General features: G+C 42.5%; 2 protein-coding genes across 4 annotated transcripts in view; one reads left to right on the top strand and one right to left on the bottom strand.

Annotated features, from left to right (window-relative positions):
- The window catches only part of LOC115160218 (myosin-binding protein C, fast-type), a gene marked incomplete in the record, with an annotated part of 51498 nt that extends 47911 nt beyond the window's left edge, over nt 1-3587 (top strand). For all 3 annotated transcript variants that reach the window (XM_029710621.1, XM_029710617.1, XM_029710611.1), the window contains 4 exon segments: nt 344-503; nt 677-813; nt 2617-2803; nt 3473-3587. In XM_029710621.1, coding sequence (XP_029566481.1) covers nt 344-503; nt 677-813; nt 2617-2803; nt 3473-3507 — 519 coding nt within the window.
- Nucleotides 3588-5186: 1599 nt separating this feature from the next.
- On the bottom strand, nt 5187-19857 carry LOC115160180 (testicular acid phosphatase homolog). Its single transcript, XM_029710566.1, has 11 exons — nt 19816-19857; nt 19349-19504; nt 18269-18355; nt 17231-17386; nt 13456-13554; nt 9052-9150; nt 7257-7389; nt 6883-6965; nt 6556-6662; nt 5882-6060; nt 5187-5632 (listed from the first exon to the last, which is right to left on the bottom strand). The coding sequence occupies exons 2-11, from the start codon at nt 19436-19438 to the stop codon at nt 5523-5525; spliced, it is 1143 nt and encodes a 380-aa protein (XP_029566426.1). The 5' UTR covers nt 19439-19504; nt 19816-19857; the 3' UTR covers nt 5187-5522.
- Between the last annotated feature and the right edge of the window lie 1092 nt (nt 19858-20949).

Here is a 20949-nt window from a genome sequence, read left to right as displayed (position 1 = left end):
AACCCTCTCTTCTCTCTCTCTCTCTCTACTCTCTCTCCCCCCCTCTCTCTCCCTCTCTCTCTCCCCCCCCCACCCCCTCTCTCTCTCTCTCTCTCTCTCTCTTTCTCCCCCCCCCACCCCTCTCTCTCTCTCTCTCTCTTTCTCCCCCCACCTCTCTCTCTCTTTCTCCCCCCCCCACCCCCTCTCTCTCTCTCACTCTCTCTCTCTCTTTCTCCCCCTCTCTCTCTCCCGCCCACCCCTCTCTCGCTCTCTCTCTCTCTCTCTCTTTCTCCCCCCTCTCTCTCTCTCTCGCTCTCTTTCTCCCCCCCACCCCATCCCTCTCTCTCTATCTTTCTCTCTCTAGGAATGGTTCACTATCTACGAGCACAACAGGAGGACAAACTGCACAGCCTCAGACCTGATCATGGGAAATGAGTACATGTTCCGTGTCTTCAGCGAGAACCTCGTTGGAAAGAGTGAGGATTTCTGCCTAAGCAAGGACACAGCCATCATACCTAAGATAGGTGGGTATGTCTGTGTGTACGCGCGTGCGCGCGCGTGTGTGTGTGTGCTGTACATACTTACATACCTTATGTCAACAAGGCCTATAGTATCTTCAATGCCTACAGTATTTTAACAGAGGCATCCATTACAGTATTAATTGACTGTATAATAACCTCCCTTTCCTTTCCTTCAGGATTGGAGTACAACCCACCTCCATTCAAGGAGAAGGATATGCAAAGCGCCCCCAAGTTCATACAGCCTCTGCTTGACAGGTCTGTGGTGGCAGGCTACAGTACCGCCATCAGCTGTGCTGTCAGGGGCTTCCCCAAGGTATGTCTTTTGGGACAAGCAGTCCCAATACTCTAACTGTAGGTGCAGGGGGGGGAGAAATTGTGGCTCTGTCCTAAATGTCACCAATTACCTTGTGATCATCTTCATGGCCACTGACCTGAAAGGATGTGTATACATATTCAGTATTCTTTCATCGTCATGAATGCACATTACAGTGAATTCAATAAAAAACAATGTTAACCAACCAGAAATATTATTTAATATACTGTATGGTAAATTCATATATGCACATTTCTGAATATTCATAGAGGGATTTATAGTGCATTCGGAAAGTATTCAGACCTCTTGTCTATTTCCACATTTTGTTACGTTACGGCCTTTTTCTAAAATGGGTTTAAAATCTCAGAAATCTCATCAATCTACACACAACATCCCATAATGACAATGGAATTTTTTGCAAATGTAATAAAAATAAAAACAGAAATATCACATTTACAAAAATATTCAGACCCTTTACTCATTACTTTGTTGAAGAACCTTTGGCAGTGATTACAGCCTCGAGTCTTCTTCGGTATGAAGCTACAAGCTTGGAACACCTGTATTTGGGGAGTTTCTCCCATTCTTCTCTCCAGATCCTCTCAAGCTCTGTTAGGTGGATGGGGAGCGTTGCTTCACAGCTATTTTCAGGTCTCTCCAGAGATGTTCGATCAGGTTCAAGTCTGGGCTCTGGCTGGGCCACTCTAGGAAATTCAGAGACTTGTCCTAACGCCACTCCTGCGTTGTCTTGGCTGTGTGCTTAGGGTCATTGTCCTTTTGGAAGGTGAACCTTCGCCCCAGTCTGAGGCCCTGGGTGCTCTGGAGCAGGTTTTCATCAAGAATCTCTCTGTTCATATTTCCCTCTCTGTTCATACTCTCTCTGCCGCTGAAAAACATCCCCACAGCATGATGCTGCTACCACCATGCTTCAGCATAGGGATGGTGCCAGGTTTCCTCCAGACGTGATGCTTGGCATTCAGGCCAAAAAGTTAAATCTTGGTTTCATCAGACCAAAGAGTCTTGTTTCTCATGGTCTGAGAGTCCTTTAGGTGCCTTTTGGCAAATTCCAAGCGGGCTGTCATGTGCCTTTTAATGAGGAATGGCTTCTGTCTAGCCACTCTACCATAAAGGCCTGATTTGTGGAGTGCTGCAGAAATGGTTGTCATTCTGGAAGGTTCTCCCATCTCCACAGAGGAACTCTGGAGCTCTGTCAGAGTGACCATTGGGTTCTTGGTCACCTCCCTGACCAAGGCCCTTCTCCCCGATTGCTCAGTTTGGCCGGGCGGGCAGCTCCAGGAAGAGTCTTGCTGGTTCCAAACTTCTTCCATTTAAGAGTGATGGAGGCCACTGTGTTCTTAGGGACCTTCAATGCTGCAGACATTTTTTCATACCCTTCCCCAGATCTGTACATCGAAACAATGCTGTCTTGGACCTCTAAGATATTTCTGTTTTTGCAACATAAAAAATCTAAAAACCTGTGTTCGCTTTGTCATTATGGGATATGGTATGTAGATTGATGAGGAACACATTTTTTTCCAATCCATTTTCGAATAAGGCTGTAACGTAAATAAGGCTGTAATGTGGAAAAAGGGAAGGGGTCTGAATCGTTTCTGAATGCACTGTCTATACCTACGCATTTCTAGACATTTACAAGCATTTCAAATGGCTTACTCATGACAGATTTTATAAAGTGTTACCTTATTTTTGTTAAGTCCTTCCCCTTGATTTTTATTACATTGAAGGCCATTAAGGTCGCATACTTGTCATGAAGCCACTGACACAAGTCTCTCTTTGGCTCCCACTTAGCCTAAGATCAGGTGGTTGAGGAATAAGATTCCCCTGGACGAGAACCCTAGGTTCCTGATGCAGAACAACCAGGGGGTTTTGACCCTGAACATCCGCAAGCCCAGTCAGTATGACGGGGGCAAGTTCACCTGCAAGGCCATCAACTCTTTGGGGGAGGACGTCGTGGAGTGCACCCTACTCGTACGAGGTATGGATGGAGAGGGACAGGGGGGATGGGAGGTGGAGGGAGAGTGGGGGTGGAGTACAGGGATGGGGAAACGGATTGAGGGAGGAAAAAAAGATGGCGAAGTGAGGTATAGAGAGAGGGTTTGGGAGGGGGAGGGATTGGAGAGAGATAAGGTGCAGTGCAAGCTAAAGATAGGAAGTGTGGAGCGAGGGAGGGCGGAGGGAAGGAGAGGGGTGGTGGGCGTAGGGCGGGAGAAAGGGATGAGAGAGAGGGAGTGCCAGATGGAGATATGAGGTACGGAGAGAGGTGCCGGGGGAAGGAGGGAAGGATAGAGAAAAGGATGGATGAAAGGAGAGAGAGAAAGTGGAGTGCAAGCTGGAGATACAAAGTATGTAGAGAGGGAGGGATTGAGAGGAGGGGTATGGAGGAAAGGATTGGGAGAGCGAAACAGGGATAGGGGAAAGATATATTCAATATCATTCCACAATCGTAGAATGATAGTCATTGTAATGGAAATAACACCATGGGTTCAAAAATACAACTTTTTTCATATGATTGATGGATTGATTAAATGTCTTCGTTTTTAATTAGGTTCTATGGTGTACATTATCTGAAGTATATTGACCATGCAGTATGAACAGCACCTGAATGTTCCTTTGCAACCACTGTCATTTTCTCATCTTCTCATAGCTCTCAAGGACAAGGAAGATGGAGACGAGAAATGAGCTACAGAATGTTCACAAAACATTCACAATGTTTCAGTAGGTTTTGAAGCATGCATTGAAATAAAATATACTTGAAGTTTTGGGTGTTTTGGCTGTCTTTATTTCCTCTTGAGCATATTTTATATTTTTGTGGAATCAGAGTAGTAGATAGAAAATACATAGAATCAGAATATTCAGCACGCTTGTTTAACTACATTGCACATCTGGGCAAGTCTCTAAAAGCTTTCCACACCTGGATTGTGCGACGTTTGCCCATTATAGTTTTCAAAATTCTTCAAACACTATCAAATTGGTTGTTGATCATTGCTAGACAACAATTTTCAGGTCTTGCCATATATTTTCATGTAGATTTAAGTCAAAGCTGTAACTCGGCCACTCAGGAACATTAACTGTCTCCTTGATAAGCAACTCCACTGTAGATGTAGCCTTGAGTTTTAGGTTATTGTCCTGCTGAAAGATGAATTCATCGCCCAGTGTCTGGTGGAAAGCAGACTGAACCAGGTTTTCCTCTAGGATTTTGTCTGTGCTTACCTCCATTCTGTTTATTTTTTTATCCTGAAAAACTCCCCAGTCTTTAATGATTACAAGCATACCCATAACATGATGCAGCCACCACTATGTTTGAAAATATGGAGAAATGTAGTCAGTAATGTGTGGTATTAGATTTGCCCCAAACATAATACTTTGTATTCAGGACAAAAAGTTAATTGCTTTGTCTCATTTTTTGCAGTGTTCATTTAGTGCCTTGTTGCAAACAGGATGCATGTGTTGGAATACTTGTATTCTGTACAGGCTTCCTTCTTTTCACTCTGTCAATTAGGTTAGTATTGTAGAGTTACAACAATGTTTTTGATCCATCCTCAGTTTTCTCCTATCACAGCCATTAAGCTCTGTAACTGTTTTAAAGTTTCCATTGGCCTCATGGTGAAATTCATGAGCACTTTCTTTCCTCTCTGGCAACTGAGTAAGGAAGGATGTCTGTATATTTGTAGTGACTGGGAACACCACCCAAAGCATAATTAATAACTTCAAAATACTCAAGGGGATATATTCAATGTCTGCTTTTTATTTTTACCCATCTACCAATAGGTGCCCTTCTTTGCGAGGCATTGGAAAACCTCCCTGGTCGTTGTGGTTGAATCGACTGAGGGACCTTACCTCTAATTTTATGTGTGGGGTATAGAGATGAGGTAGTCATTCAAAATCATGTTAAACACTATTATTGCACACAGAGTGAGTCCATGCGACTTATTATGTAACTTTAAGCACATTTTTACTCCTGAACTTATTTAGGCTTGCTATAACAAAGGGGTTGAATAAATCAAATCAAATTGTATTTGTCACATGCACCGAATGCAACCGGTGTAGACCTTACAGTGAAATGCTTACTTACAAGCCCTGAACCAACAACGCAGTTTTAAGAAAATACCAACAAAAAATAGTAAGAGATAAAAGTAACAAATCATTAAAGAGCAGCAGTAAAATAACAATAGCGAGGCTATATACAGGGGGTGCCGGTACAGAGTCAATGTGCGGGGGCACCGGTGTCGAGGTAATTGACGACTTATTGACTCAAGACGTTTCAGCTTTTGATTTTTAATTAATTCGTAAAAAAATTGAAAAACATAATTCCACATTGACATTATGGGGTATTGTGTGTGACAACTAAATCTTAATGTAATCCATTTTAAATTCAGGCAACAAAATGTGGAAAAAGTCAAGGAGACAACTAATTCAATCATTTTCTAAATATTATAAAAGCCAAATCACTCCACAAAGACCTAAGATGACTTGACATTCTGCTAAATAGAACAAAATCCAATAGGAACTCAATACAATACAATACAAAACAGTACAATATTTCACAAGAGAACAAAATTCACAAGGTCATTGTATGGATTATTTCCATTTTAATCTCAGAGATAGTAGGCCTATAAGTATTGATGTATTGCCCTGTCCTCTCCAAACGCCTCCATGTTGTTTTAGGAAGACTTTTTCAAGCCTGGAGAGCCTTACTACCCCTCCCTGGAGTACAGGTTTCTCCTCTGGTGAATCAACACAGCTATGCTGGCCAACAGCGACATTGTCAGGATAGCTACTGCCACTGCAAGCGCCGCAATGACACCTTGCAAAAGTCAGGAGAGATGCAATGAAGATAAGTAATCCGATTTAAAAGATTTCAGTCTTAGAGTCCGGTTTCAATGAGCAGTGGCAGTTTCCGAGTTAAGCGTTATGTTTACTTATACTTACAGTATCTGTGGCAATATTTATGGACATTCTGGTGTATAGAATGACAGAAAAATGAGCTCCAATAAGCAAAAGTAACAAAGCAAAACCTTTGAACCATTAGGACAATATGGACTACCTTTCATACCTGTGCTGGACCATGATGGTTTGAGCCCACACTCGGCGTCCCAGTCCGTAGAGATGACATCTTTAACCAGGTCAGTGAATGAGTTCAGAGGGCACGGAGTTGTCTCACAGCCAGGCACAGGGGTCGGGTAGGGATCACGGGATGAGTCATTACGGTAATGCAAGTCAAGGGAATAGGACCTGGAATAGTTCACACAGAATACTAATTTCAAATCTCGCATACCATTCAGTTGTCATTTAAAGGTGCAATGTGCAGAAATCGCTCAGACATTTCCTGGTTGCTAAAATTCTAATAGTTCACCAAATGTTTACGTGACAAAACAAGCAATGTATAGTGTAAAAAAAATCATTGTACCTTCTAAACCACTGTGCAATATCTTTTCAATAAGCAAAAATATTGTATTTTCAGCTGTTTGAAGCTGGTGTACAAAACCGAAATTAAGAGATGCAAATATGAAACTTAAGCACAGGAAGCATAAAAATAGCGCACATAGAACAGATATAGCGCTTCTTGGACTTGCTTTTAATGTGAATGACTATGTGAATTTTTTCAGGTCACCCAATAAGTTACATATTGCAGCTTTAAACCAAATAACTTGTACAGTTTAATGCTCTAACACATTAGCCTTGTACATATGATCATTTCTGGAGGTATCACAACTAAAACTACATTACCCATCATCCTCTTGGTAGAACTCAAAGAGCTGACAGGCAGCATAAGGAGGAAGAAGACCATTGTAAATGTCTAGGGCAGCCTGGAGAGTGATGAGGGTGGAGTCATGCTAGAGAGAGAGATGTGCACGTTAGAACACAGAATGAATTGTGTCGCATAAATTGCATAATCACAAAGCATTAACATTGTGTTTGGTCACGCGTGGATGTGCTTGTGAATGTGTAAATATGAATACGGAGACATGCTAGATGTCAGATTGCATAATATGAAGTGTGAGTGTACATGTATGCATGTGGGTGTGTATGTGTGTGCCAGCGGTGTTCACTAACTGCTGAATACATGATGAACTTGAGCGTGCTCCCTTGCTCCATTGCCTTGGAGAAATTCCTCAGGATGGCATTCAACAGAACCCCTAAACAATAAACAAACCATCAACATTATAAAAACAATCAGAGTGACATACACACAAACAAACAAACTGTTGGCATAATCCAACTCATTAACATAACATTCAGACCAACTCACAATCCAAGGGATATTTCATCCACTCAGCATGAGCAACCTCTCAGTCCACAGTCACAACATTAACTCAACGTCACTTCAACTTATTTTCAACTCTCAACCCACAACATCAAAGCAACATTACTTCAACTCTTCTACAACCCACATGACCTCTGACACCTTCTGAACTCTAACCTCTCACCTCCTGAGAGCCTGGCCTTTTCCTTTCTCTTGTGAGTGACGACGCTGAACATGACCTCAAAGGAGGATATTTCCTGTAGAGTGTTGAGGACTTCCTGTGTGGCCCAGCCAGGGGTGGACAGGTTGTGATTCCTCTAACCAGGGTACAAAGACAACCGTTAGCATCGTTCTGTTTGAAGCGCAATCTTCTCCAACACATGAGTCACGACCAAGCCTGTACCCGTGTAATTATTGTGTCTGCATCCCAAATGGCACCCTATTCCCTTTAAAGTGCACTAGGGCACATAGGACTCTTGTCAAAATTAGTACACAATATTGGGAATAGGGTCCCATTTTGCATGCAACCTGTATTTCACGGTTTGTATAAGTCTTTCTATTTATATCCATCTCTGAAAATAACAGATGATGGATGTACACTTTTCACTGGTGCGAATGTGTATTACTATAAATATGACCATATTATTCATTTCAATGAGCTATTGAGTGATTCATCAAGCCCAACTGCCGAGATGATCACTTGGCAGTGTTTCCCCTATACTGTTTGTTCCCAGGCGGGGCACAAAAGCCCAAAGAGTAACATCCAGGCTTTCTGGCATCAAAGTTGTCAATTGAAACCAATAGAAGCCAAACTATTTGACACAGGGCAACTTGCAAGAGAGGTAGGCAGGGGAAGGGTGGGGAAGCGTCCTGCCTATATAATGAGTGAGGCAGGATGCAGAGTCATATGAACTCATGGATGCAATTTTTATGTCTCTGTGCAGTATTTGTATTTGTATTTTTGTATTTATTATGGATCCCCAAGGCAGCAGCTACTCTTCCTAGGGTCTAGTAAAATGAAGGCAGTTTATACATTTTTAAAAACATTACAATACATTCACAGACTGTGTGCCCTCAGGCCCCTACTCCACCACTACCACATATATACAGTACAAAATCCATGTGTACGTGTGTGCATAGTGCGTATGTTATCGTGTGTGTATGTATGTTTGTATGCATGCGTCTGTGCCTATGTTTGTGTTGCTTCACAGTCCCCGCTGTTCCATAAAGTGTTTTTTAATCTGTTTTTTTAAATCTATTTTAAATGCTTGCATGAATGACTTGGTGTGAAATAGAGTTTAGTACTGTGCACCTCCCATAGTCTGTTCTGGATTTGGGGACTGTGAAGAAACCTCTGGTGGCATGTCTTGTGGTGTATGCATGGATGTCTGAGCTGTGTGCCAGTAGTTCAAACAGACAGCTCGGTGCATTCAACCTGTCAATACCTCTCATAAATACAAGTAGTGATGAAGTCAATCTCTCCTCCACTTTGAGCCAGGAGAGATTGACATGCATATTACTAATATTAGCTCTCTGTGTACATCCAAAGGCCAGCCGTGCCGCCCTGTTCTGAACCAATGGAAGCAATTTTCCTTTTTGTGGCACCTGACCACACGACTGAACAGTAGGAAGTTAGAGGTAGTTTCGTAAGCCAATGCTAACCAGCATTAGTGCAATGACTGAAAGTTACACAGTGGCACGGACAACATGAAGGAAACGTGAGTTTATTGGATTTCAAGCAAGTCTATGTATGCATCCCAAATGGCACACTATTCCCTACAGTGCACTACTTTTGACCAGAGCCCTACGGGCCCTTCACAAAGCAAGTGGCCTATAAAGGGAAGAGGGTGCCATTTGGGACGTAGATCCCTTCGAAGGGGACCTGCAACTAACCCTAGAGGGGAAACCCTACATGTGGCGTAGTATTTATTTCAGAGTCAGAGTGTGTATGCAGAGAGCTACATCCAATAGTCCAGTACCTGACAGGAGAGAGTGTCGTAGACCCTCCAGATGGAATTCCTGCCCAGCAGCCTAGACACAGGGTACCCAGTGTGGTTGGAGAGCTCCTGTATAAATCGCTGTGGGAAGATGTTCATCTTATACGATTTTTTTTAAAATTCCAGTCAGTCAATTTTATTATTGCGCCTGATGGATTCCTAAAAGAAATCACTTGGTCACATATTTGTTTTACCTTTATTTAACTATGCAAGTCAGTTAAGAAAAAAGTATTATTTTCAATGACGGCATAGGAACAGTTTAACTGCCTTGTTCAGGGGCAGAACGACAGATTTGTACCTTGTCAGCTCGGGGATTCAAACTTGCAACGTTTCGGTTACTAGCCCAACACTCTAACCACTAGACTACCCTGCCTCCCCGTCACACATTAGTTTTTTGCTTCCATAAACAGTTGATTATTAAAACCGTAAATCTAGTCAAATAAGGGCACTGTACCAAGGTTTTTTTTATAACCAGTGCTTAGTTGAGAGAAAATGACTCAGGGGAAGGTTCTCAATAGTCTAAAGCGACATCCTCTCCTTGTTTCCTTCCCTTCATCTACACTGATGCAAAATACATGAATACAAGTCTTGATTACTGTCAGTACGTAGTGATAGGTCATCATTCTAGGTCCAGTATGTAGCTTTGTGGGTGACCCAACCAAATTCAGATAGAAATGTGAGTTGTAGATCTGTCATTCTCATTGAAGGCAATATGTGAGCTATTTCTATGCTTCCCGTCCTTAATGAGATTGAACGGGATCTTTTGGACTTACATGTTGTATGAATTGGAATTCATAACACATCATACGTTTTGGCTCATGAGCGCTACTTTTCAACTACTGGCTGAAATTATACAAAACCTTTATAACGTATGTTTAAGTTTCGGTTTTGCATCTTTTTACTTTTCGTTTTGTACACCAGCTTGAATCATCTCAAAATACGGTATTTTTTATTTTAGAAAATATATTTCACAGCAGTTTAGATTGTTTAATGATTCTCTACACTTGTTTTGTCACATCAACTGAAATTAGGCGAACATGACAGAATTTTAGCAACCAGCTAATGGGGAGCGATTTCTACATATTATGTCTTTATGCCCATTAACCTTTCACCTGCTTTTCAGATAAACATAAAACGAGACAAGAGGAAGCCACTTGTGACTATTAAGATGAACCCAGGGTGACAAAAATGTTCAGATACTCCATCTTCTCACCAGAGGGTGGTAAAGAGTACCAAGGACGCCTCCATCAAAAGCCAGACATCTCCATAATAGGAATCAGGATGGGATTCAGTTAATTAAAGCCTTTTCATTTTAATTCTCAATATAATTCAATCCTGTCATTAATTAACAGCTCTGAGAATGTGAGAGAAATTGCACCAAGCAGCTTTTTGGAAGATGAAGGAGAAAACTGTGAGCGAGGAAATCACTGAGGACCTGATGTCACACCGAAATAACTAACAAGGCCTTTGTGACAACTAATAACCTACTGGAATGAAACAATAATTCAGTCTTTGAATAACAAACACATGTAGCAAGTGAGTCAAAATGAATTCACAAGACAAGATGAATAGGGACAGGGTTGTGAGGAAAAGGGTTTCATTGCTGCGACATATTGCTCAAGGCCCATCTATGACAGGATAGGACTTGAAATGACTAGACAGAACAACAAAAAGAAACATTAACAATAACAACATAAAAAAACTAGTGAAAGCGATTGAGGTGTGTTCGATAACCTTGGAGTTTTTCCCTTTGGGGCTATTCTATTTGGACAAACTCAATCAAGTGCAGAGTATTTGAAAGTATTTGACATACTACTATGCATTTGACACAGGTCTGAACATGTTATGTCATGTCTACTACAGGTGTAGTATCTTAATTTTTAAAACTTCCAAGTGGCGCAGCAGTCCCTGGTTTGAATCCAGGCTGTATCACATCCGGCCGTCATTGGGAGTCCCATAGGGTGGTGCACAACTGGCCCAGCATCGTCCGGCTTTTGCCGGGGTAGGCCGTCATTGTAAATAATAATTTGTTCTTAACTGACTTGCCTTGTTAAATAAAGATAAATATATATATATATATATATATATATATATATATATATATATATATATATATATATATATTGATCACTCTGTTGCCACTGAGAATTTTCCTCATTATTTACATACAGTCGTGGCCAAAGGTTTTGAGAATGACACAAATATTAATTTCCACTAAGTTTGCTGCTTCAGTGTCTCTAGATATTTTTGTCAGATGTTACTATGGACTACTGAAGTATAATTGCAAGCATTTCATAAGTGTCAAAGGCTCTTATTGACAATTGCATGAAGTTGATGCAAAGAGTCAATATTTGCAGTGTTGACCCTTCTTTTTCAAGACCTCTGCAATCTGCCCTGGCATGCTGTCAATTAACTTCTGGGCCACATCCTGACTGATGGCAGCCCATTCTTGCATAATCAATGCTTGGAGTTTGTCAGAATTTGTGGGTTTTTGTTTGTCCACCCGCCTCTTGAGGATTGACCACAAGTTCTCAATGGGATTAAGGTCTGGGGAGTTTCCTTGCTATGGACCCAAAATATCGATGTTTTGTTCCCCGAGCCACTTAGTTATCACTTTTGCCTTATGGCAAGGTGCTCCATCATGCTGGAAAAGGCATTGTTCGTCACAAACCTGTTCCTGGATGGTTGGGAGAAGTTGCTCTCGGAGGATGTGTTGGTACCATTCTTTATTCACGGCTGGCATGTTCTTAGGCAAACTTGTGAGTGAGCCCACTCCTTTGGCTGAGAAGCAACCCCACACATGAATGGTCTCAGGATGCTTTATTGTTGGCATGGCACAGGACTGATGGTAGCGCTCACCTTGTCTTCTCCGGACAAGCTTTTTTCCGGATGCCCCAAACAATCGGAAAGGGAAAATGACTTTACCCCAGTCCTCAGCAGTCCAATCCCTGTACCTTTTGCAGAATATCAGTCTGTCCCTGATGTTTTTCCTGGAGAGAAGTGGCTTCTTTGCTCCCCTTCTTGACACCAGGCCATCCTCCAAAAGTCTTCGCCTCACTGTGCGTGCAGATGCACTCACACCTGCCTGCTACCATTCCTGAGAAAGCTCTGTACTGGTGGTGCACCAATCCCGCAGCTGAATCAACTTTAGGAGACGGTCCTGGCACTTGCTGGACTTTCTTGGGCGCCCTGAAGCCTTCTTCACAACAATTGAACCGCTCTCCTTGAAGTTATTGATGATCCAATAAATGGTTGATTTAGGTGCAATCTTACTGGCAGCAATATCCTTGCCTGTGAAGCCCTTTTTGTGCAAAGCAATGATGACGGCATGTGTTTCCTTGCAGGTAACCATGGTTGACAGAGGAAGAACAATGATTCCAAGCACCTTTTGAAGTTTCCAGCCTGTTATTCGAACTCAATCAGCATGACAGAGTAATCTCCAGCCTTGTCCTCATCAACACTCACACCTGTGTTAACGAGAGAATCACTGACATGATGTCAGTGGGTCCTTTTGTGGCAGGGCTGAAATGCAGTGGAAATGTTTTTTGGGGATTCAGTTCATTTACATGGCAAAGAGGGACTTTGCAATTAATTGCAATTCATCTGATCACTCTCCATAACATTCTGGAGTATATGCAAATTGCCATCATACAAACTGAGGCAGCAGACTTTGTGAAAATTAATATTTGTGTCATTCTCAAAACTTTTGGCCACGACTGTACATTCTCTGAAAACCTGTAGTTTTCTTTCTCTCTTGCTCGCTCAAACACTAAATCACCAGACAGAATAAATGTCCTACTGCTGTAGGTCCTACTACTGCCACATTAAAATGTACAACAATGTATCTGAAATGCAGCCATACACATCAACAACTGTCATTGTATATAGCTTATTATAAACTGGGTGGTTCAAGCCCTGAATGCTGATTGGCTGACAGACGTGGTATATCAGACCGTATACCACGCGTATGACAAAACATTTATTTTTACTGCTCTAATTACGTTGGTAACCAGTTTATAATAGCAATAAGGAAACTTAGGGGTTTGTGGTATATGGCCAATATACCACGTCTAAGGTCTGTATCCAGGCACTCTGCGTTGCGTCGTGCGTAAGAACAGGCTGTATACCACACCCCCTCGGGCCTTATTGCTTGAATAACACAAATATATAATGGTCTCTACTACAACATAGTGTATCCGAAATAGCCTACTGTAGCCTATCAAAGCTAATTTCCGTCATAAATTATCAGTGAAAAAATACAAAAATAAAATCCTCCTGCAGCAGGATTATTTTACTCCTGTGACAAAACTGGTCCAATTAAGATGTATGAAGCGTCATAGGCTTTATGATTTGATGTGTTACCTTGACAACTCTTCTGAGACTTACCTGGTGAGACTTGAGAACTCTCCGGTAGTGTTGGCTGTCAAACGTCTCCCCCATCAGCTCTCTAAACCTGGGGCAGTGTTTGCTTGGGGACTTCAACAGCTTGTGAAATCCAAGACAAAACAACAACTTTTATTCCTCTGTCAAATTCCTCTTCCTCTTCTCCTAAAACCCATGTAAACTCGGTTTACAGCTTTGCTTTATTAGTGGCCCTTTCTTTTGTTTTTAACGCCATCTCACTGCCAAATGGCCTATTGGTCAGGGAAATGGACATGAAGGTCCATGCTCACATCTCAAATGGGCGTAGTGATATTGAGTTCCACATCAGGCTCCAACAAAACCAATATATCTTGATTCAAACTAGTCTTTATTTTTTTCCAAATACTTCAGATGGGATGGGTTTACACTTCTGGGACTATTTCATTGGTTTCAATGTAACCAGGCAAGCTCAATCGAGCACAGCTAAAGTTTTTGAAAGAAAACAAACACTATTTTGAGCCCAGGTCTACTGGATAGATTCATACAGCTGATTTAATGGATGATGTGTGAGTGTGTGGGCATGTTTGTCTATGCCAGCCAGCCGCCAGCCCAGGGCTCTAAATGAAACAAATTCATTGATAGCACTGGTGCTCCCAACTTTAAAAAGTTAGGAACACCACATGAAATTTAGGAGCACCAGAATTTTTTTTTTTTTTAATTGATTAAGATATACTGTATGCGGCCTATATTAATTCAAGATACTTTTGTGCCCTAAAAATATGTAACACAGGAAATACATTTGTTTATTATAAAAGCTAAAATGTTGATATAAATACCTGTCATTAAAATTACAAAGAAAATTGTGGAATATTTGGTTTCTACATTGTGTAAAAGCACTATTTTCATATTGCGATGCATTACATTGAAAATTATTCACTTTCTCTTTAAAAATGTCAGGTTTGCGATTAAGAGCAGCGCTATTAGTGAAAGGAGGAGCTAGGAATCCCATTGGGCGATAAATGGAGGACCGTATAATGCCCCACCCAGTAGATTGTCGAACAATCGCGTTCACGTTGTCATGCTGCTTCACGTAGTTGCTAAAATAATCGTCACGCAATCCCTTCTCAAAGTCAGGGTATGAGTCAAGAAACCTGACTATTTTTATCGAAAGTACATAATGTCATGATTCCAAAGCTATACGATGTTACAGAAAACAAGTTATCTTACATCTCGGAAAAGACTTGTAATGTTGTACTTCTTGTTCACGGAATTCATGCTAATGTTGGGTTTTTAAACTAGCGCCCAATTGACCCCCATTCACTCCTTGAAGAAGATCTTTTCTTGTCGTAGAATAGCCCAGAATGCACCTCGCGGCTCATTGACGACGCATGGCAATGTACACAATCGCATTAATACGATTTCAATGGAGTTTCCAATCTCCTCAAAAGTATCTCTGTTAGTAGTGTGTGATTGCAGCCGCAATCGAGCGTGTCCTCAGTCCAGTGCGTCCTGTGTCTGCTCCTCGCACTCACCCTGAAGTGCGTGTCACCAGTCTGGTGCCACCTGTCCCGGCTCCACACACTAGGCCTCCAGTGCACCTGCCCAGTCCAGTGTGTCCTGTGCCTGCTCTCTGCACTCGCCCTGAGGTGCGTGTTACCAGTCTGGCGCCACCTGTGCCAGCCCCACGCATCAGGCCTCCAGTGCGCCTTCCTGTTCCAGAGCTTCCAGCAACAGTTCCCAGTCCAGAGCTTCCGGCGACAGTTCCCAGTCCAGAGCTTCCGGCGACAGTTCCCAGTCCAGAGCTTCCAGCGTCAGTTCACAGTCCAGAACCTCCTGAGACGGCCTACAGTCCGGAACCTCGTGAGACGGCCTACAGTCCGGAACATCCTGAGATGGCCTACAGCCCGGAGCCTCCTGAGACGGTCCACAGCTCGGAGCCTCCTGAGACAGTCCACAGCCTGGAGCCTCCTGAGACGGTCCTCAGCCCAGAGCCTCCTGTCCAGAGTCTCTAATGACGGTCTGTGGTCCAGAGTCTCCAGCGACGGTCTGTGGTCCAGAGTCTCCAGCGACGGTCTGCGGTCCAGAGCCTCCACCGATGCTGGCGGGTTCGCAGGATGAGAGGGTTCTTCGTCCTGCACTAGAACCGCCTCCAATGCGGGAGGACCCGCGGGATGAGAAGGTTCCTCGTCCTGCACCAAAGCCACCACCAACATTAGACACCCCCCCTAACTCTCCCTTTTGGTTTCAGGTTTTGCGGCCGGAGTCCGCACCTTTGGGGGGGGGTACTGTCACATCCTGACCATAGAGAGCTTGTATTTTTCTATGGTAGAGTAGGTCAGGGCGTGACTGGGGGGTTTTGTCTAGCTTATTTATTTCTATGTTGGTTCTAGTTTCTTTTTTCTATGTTGGGATTTTTGAATGATTCCCAATTAGAGGCAGCTGGTCATCGTTGTCTCTAATTGGGGAGCATATTTAAGTTGTTGTTTTCCCACTAGTGTTTGTGGGAGACCATTTTGAGTTAGTGTATGTTGCAACTCTTCGTCACGGTTTGTTGTTTTTGTTTATTAGTTTATTGTATGTCTTGCATAGTTTCACAGATAAATAAAGATGTGGAACGACACACACGCTGCGCTTTGGTCCGCTCCTTCATACAACGAATGTAACACTTGGCACATATTTTCTTTCCTTTACACGGAACAACTACATGTCCCATTCTTTGGCATTTAAAACACTGCATTGGGGATGAGACAAATTCTCTGACATTGAAACTAAGGAATACTATCTGTACTTTTCCAGTCAAGACCTTCTCAACCCTCAGCATCACTGATAAGCTTTCATTTCTTTGACCCTCTTTCCTACTGATCTACCTTTTGGCCTCAATCACTCTGCCTCCCTTCACATTTTCTTTAATATCATCTATGGACATAGATATTGGGACCCCAGTGATGACTCCCCTCGACCTAGCATAAGCATCAGGGACATGGCTTTTAATCTTCTTCCCATTAAGCTTTCCATTACAGAATCTTGCCTTGCTGAGCCTGGCTACCACAAAATATTATCACTCTACCATTTCCAATGAACCAGGCTGGTTTGACTTCACCTATCTCTATGGCATTGGTTAATCGGATAGGGTGTAAATGAGGCCCTGTGGTCTCATCAAACACCATCACAACTTTCCACTCCAACACATTATTACTCTTGCTTCCTACTTGGCCCTCTTTATGCTTTGCAGACTAGACGCTCCGCTGCTTTCAGTATCATGATCTCTCTTCTTCCTATGTCTTTCCTCTACAGACCATTCAGATCCTTGACCCTCATCCTCCCACTCCATATTATCAGAACGGTCCCCCATATTGATCGCATTCCAGCACAGCTGTTGCTTCTCCAACCTTGTCTCAATTTCCTCTACTTCGTCCACATTACTCGCCGCCATTTCCAACCATCCGCCATACGTTACCATTCCTCGACCTGTCTTTTTTGCTCTGTTATGGTTCTTCCATCTAGAGGCCAGCTTGCGATGGATCTGCCGTAGGAAGATGAAAATGTTGCGCCGATAATATTGAGCAGATCTTTTGACCCTGGTTGGGTTAGAAGCGCGCCGTTTTCGCTGTAGTAATGGTGAAACCATGACCCGAATGAATCTGCTCTCACTTGTTTCTCTAGGGCTCAGAGAAACAAATGGTACAGTGAAGCCTTATCATTACAGATGTTTTCATAGTCGCTCAGTGCTCCCAAAATAAAACTCCTAGTCGCACAGGACAATATTTGGTCGCAAGTTTAGAGCCCTGCGCCCGCCTACCTTATCCTGTGCTCTGGTGACAGTGTGCACTGGAATGGGCCGCCATGGTAACTGGGGCGTGAGGGGAGGGGGGCGTCTGTTTGGGGGGAACAGCCCAGCCAGGTTAGCCTGGGCACTCATTAGAGTGCGGTCATAGTCTGTGCTCCGCACGTACACCTGTGTGGAGGGGAAGAAGTAAAGCTTAGGTTCCTATGTCTATACCAGCATACCACTTAGAGAATGCATGTCCCAAAAACTACTCCACTGTACAGTAAGTGGTTTGCCGGTGTGCATAATGGAACAAAGCTTTACTGTATTAACAATTAATATGTTCTACTTAAAATGTGCTTTTCCCTTTTCTGTCATCCTATGTGAAGTGATTGCACACTGTAAATCATTTTGACAACATTGGCTTTTCCTGTGATGCCGATAAAGCTTGCTTGAATTCGGATGTGACATGACAGGGGACAGGAAAGGTACAGCACGAGCTGAAACTTGAGTGTGACAACAAATCGTTAGCGACAGCGAATTAGGAAAGTTGTTATTTTGGTGGTAATTGCTACTTTATGGACGGAGGGAGGGAAAAAGGGAGAGAGAGACGGGGACGAGAGAGAAAAAGATAAAGAGATAGAATGGAGTAAAGAGAAAAAGGGAGAAAACGACAGGAAGAGAAAGAGAGCGACTGGAAGAGGGAAATCAGATCGTTGTTGTAATGCCAGTACGATGCGAACTGCCTCGGGGCAAACAGAGCCAAACAACATGCATGCAGTCTAATGCACAGTGACGAGATCAGGCGAGATTAGCCCACATGTTACATCATGTTATGAGGCCGGGGTGATGATGTCATCAACATGAGTCATTCTCATTAGCCTACACCATAACAGACATTACAGGCACTAAGTACCACACATGGATATTGTGTGGTCATATGCTCCAAAGAACCCAGACGTATAGCCCAAAATAGATTTGCCAAGACTCAAATGCACAAATAGCACATATGGTAAACAATGCAATTTCTCTCCTGTGTAATATGTACATGTTTGGGCTCCAGTAACGCACCTCTTTGCTGTTGTAGTCTTCACTGAGGAAGTGTCCATAGCGTCTCTTTAGAAACCTGCCAAAGTCAAACTGCTGTCTCATCCCCAACTGAGCCAAGTGAGCCAAAAAAAGACGAGAGAAAGCTTATACCTCACACAACAGCCTAGGTCAAGTAAGAACTTCTACGGAGAAGATTTAGGAGATATTACCGTGAAGTGTGATAATATTGCTTGTTTTTGCTACGGTACAGGATTATCTAACATTTCATGACAGACTCCTTCAACTTTTTCTAAAGAAAATGTGTGTGCTTGCTTAAGCTTATAGTTGTAGAAGAAGTTACAGGCACATTCAGAGTGAAAATATAGGCAAAGGGATATGTTTTTGGAAATATAATTGTCATTGCATACTCAAATTTCTGTACCTCAGTTAGCTGCCCGAAGCCTTGTGCCCACACTTCCTCACCGTGAGGGTCCGTGGGAAACGACTCAATGGGGGATCGATCGCCATGACGAAATACCTTACGCCAGTCATATGTTTTATGTCATATGTACAGAGCTACAGTACCTTACACAAGTCATGTGTGTTATATTCTTATGTGATATGCAGAAGTATCTTTTATACCTGGTGCTAACGTGTCCTATGTCCTAATCTTATCCAGTTTCCGATTGTGCCCACATATTAGTCGTCGCATCCACACGTGGTATTAAAATGTGTCTCTTATCCGATTACTGTGTCCCCGTTGTGACCAGATATCCTAGTCCCTCCGGAGGTGGTCAGGAAGATCGGATCACAATCAGCAAATAATACATATTTTAATCACCTACACCTGTCTTAAAATGTGGGCACAATCAGAATGTGGACAAGATTGGGACAAAGGACACATGTTAGAACCAGGTATAAACGGGGCTAAAATTGGGTTAAATTAAGCTTGATTGATTGGTTTAATGGCTCCTACATCAGACATAAAATACAATATGATTATTGATCATCTTATTTACATATTTTCCCTTCAAGCATAAACCAAGTGTTGAATCTATCAGGATTTCCTGAAACATTTTAAAACAAATCCCAGAAGAGTAAAGCAGAACTGAAAAGACTTACGGCAACAACAAATTTCAGAATGCGGGATTCAGTCGATGAGACACAAGAGAGAAGTAAAAGGTATCCCAAAGTTTTCAGGCACCCCACCATCTCTTCTGTAGTTTCTTTCACTTCTGTTACAGCGGGGTCGCCTTTTAGAGGCTAACTGAAAAAAAGCTAATATCGATAAAGACAATGAAAATGTTCTGCCAAATTCAGTCAATTTGCTCACTCAATATTACTTGGAAACTTTTAGCAGAAACACATTATTTGGCAAGTCCATTAATAAGGTCATTATTTTATAGAAATGCAATGGTGATTCTAATTCCACAAGTTTAATAGTTGTTCATTAACTAATAATAGTTTGTTTGTTTAATAATAGTTAGTTAATTTCTTCTGAACCCTTATGTCATTAAATGTAAATGATGACCTGTCATGTAACAAATTTGATTAATTATAAAACATAATTACTGCAAATGTTCACGTACCTTAGTTTGTATGTAACAGACTCAGAGTAGTTCCTTATAGCTGGTTTGTATTTTAAGAAATCTATGAGAAAAAGGCCCACTGCAGTAAATCTCATCCGTGAAGCTATACACAGATATGAATTGACATTTAGTGCATGTTTCACTAAAGGATGCACTGCTTTCATAACCCACCTAGCTGACCCCCTCTTCCTCTTCTCTTCCTCTCTCCCTTGTGATGCCTGCTCCCAGTTCGCACTGGCCGCTCAAAATCCAAATCACTGTATCTGTCAATCTCACTCTCTCTCCCTTGACGTACCAATGGACCAATACACCCTGGCAGTTCTCTTCAGTTTGGCATTTGATCTGTAGACATATCTGTCCACCTCAGACAGGACAGCTCTCCTTATGTCGCAGCCATACAGTGCCTATGGTGAACCAAGCCCTAAACATGAGAATCGTCCTTTAACAAGGCTCTAACGATAGCCTTACTCACTTGGTGCCTCACTTAACTCACCCCCCCCCCCCCCCCCCCCCCACACACACACACACACACACACACACACACACACACACACACACACACACACACACACACACACACACACACACACACACACACACGCACAAACACTCATTATATCGTGCCATGTCATCCACCATGGATTTTGCCCCAAAATTACAGGGCCTGCAGTGTTTTCCCTGACTTAGCAAACTTGTAGGGTTCTGTTAGTATCAAATTCGCCTTATGGTTCAGTAAAAAAGGGTAATATGATGTACTATAGGCTTATAATTTATGACCCATCATGATTGGAACAAGTAAGCTGACTTCTAGTGCTCAGTTATTCATCAGTTCATTATTTTGTAACCCTGTACATTCTTAGAATGTGGGGACAGCCAAAGAACCCTCTTGGAACACTTTTTGTAAGATTGTTGTCACAAGCGTCGTATTGATGAGACCAAGGCGCAGCGTGTAGAGTGCTCATTCTTACTTATTTATTTTAAGAGAACACTTAAACAAAGAAAAAACGAACAACAGCAAACAGTTCCGTAAGGTTCACAGACTATACGGAAAACAACCACCCACAAAACCCAAAGAAAAACAGGCTGCCTAAGTATGGCTTCCAATCAGAGACAATGAAAAACACCTGCCTCGGA

This window comes from Salmo trutta, chromosome 2 (genome assembly GCF_901001165.1).
Source record: "Salmo trutta chromosome 2, fSalTru1.1, whole genome shotgun sequence".
Classification (NCBI taxonomy): Eukaryota; Metazoa; Chordata; class Actinopteri; order Salmoniformes; family Salmonidae; genus Salmo; species Salmo trutta.
This window is presented reverse-complemented; position numbering and strand designations above follow the sequence as displayed.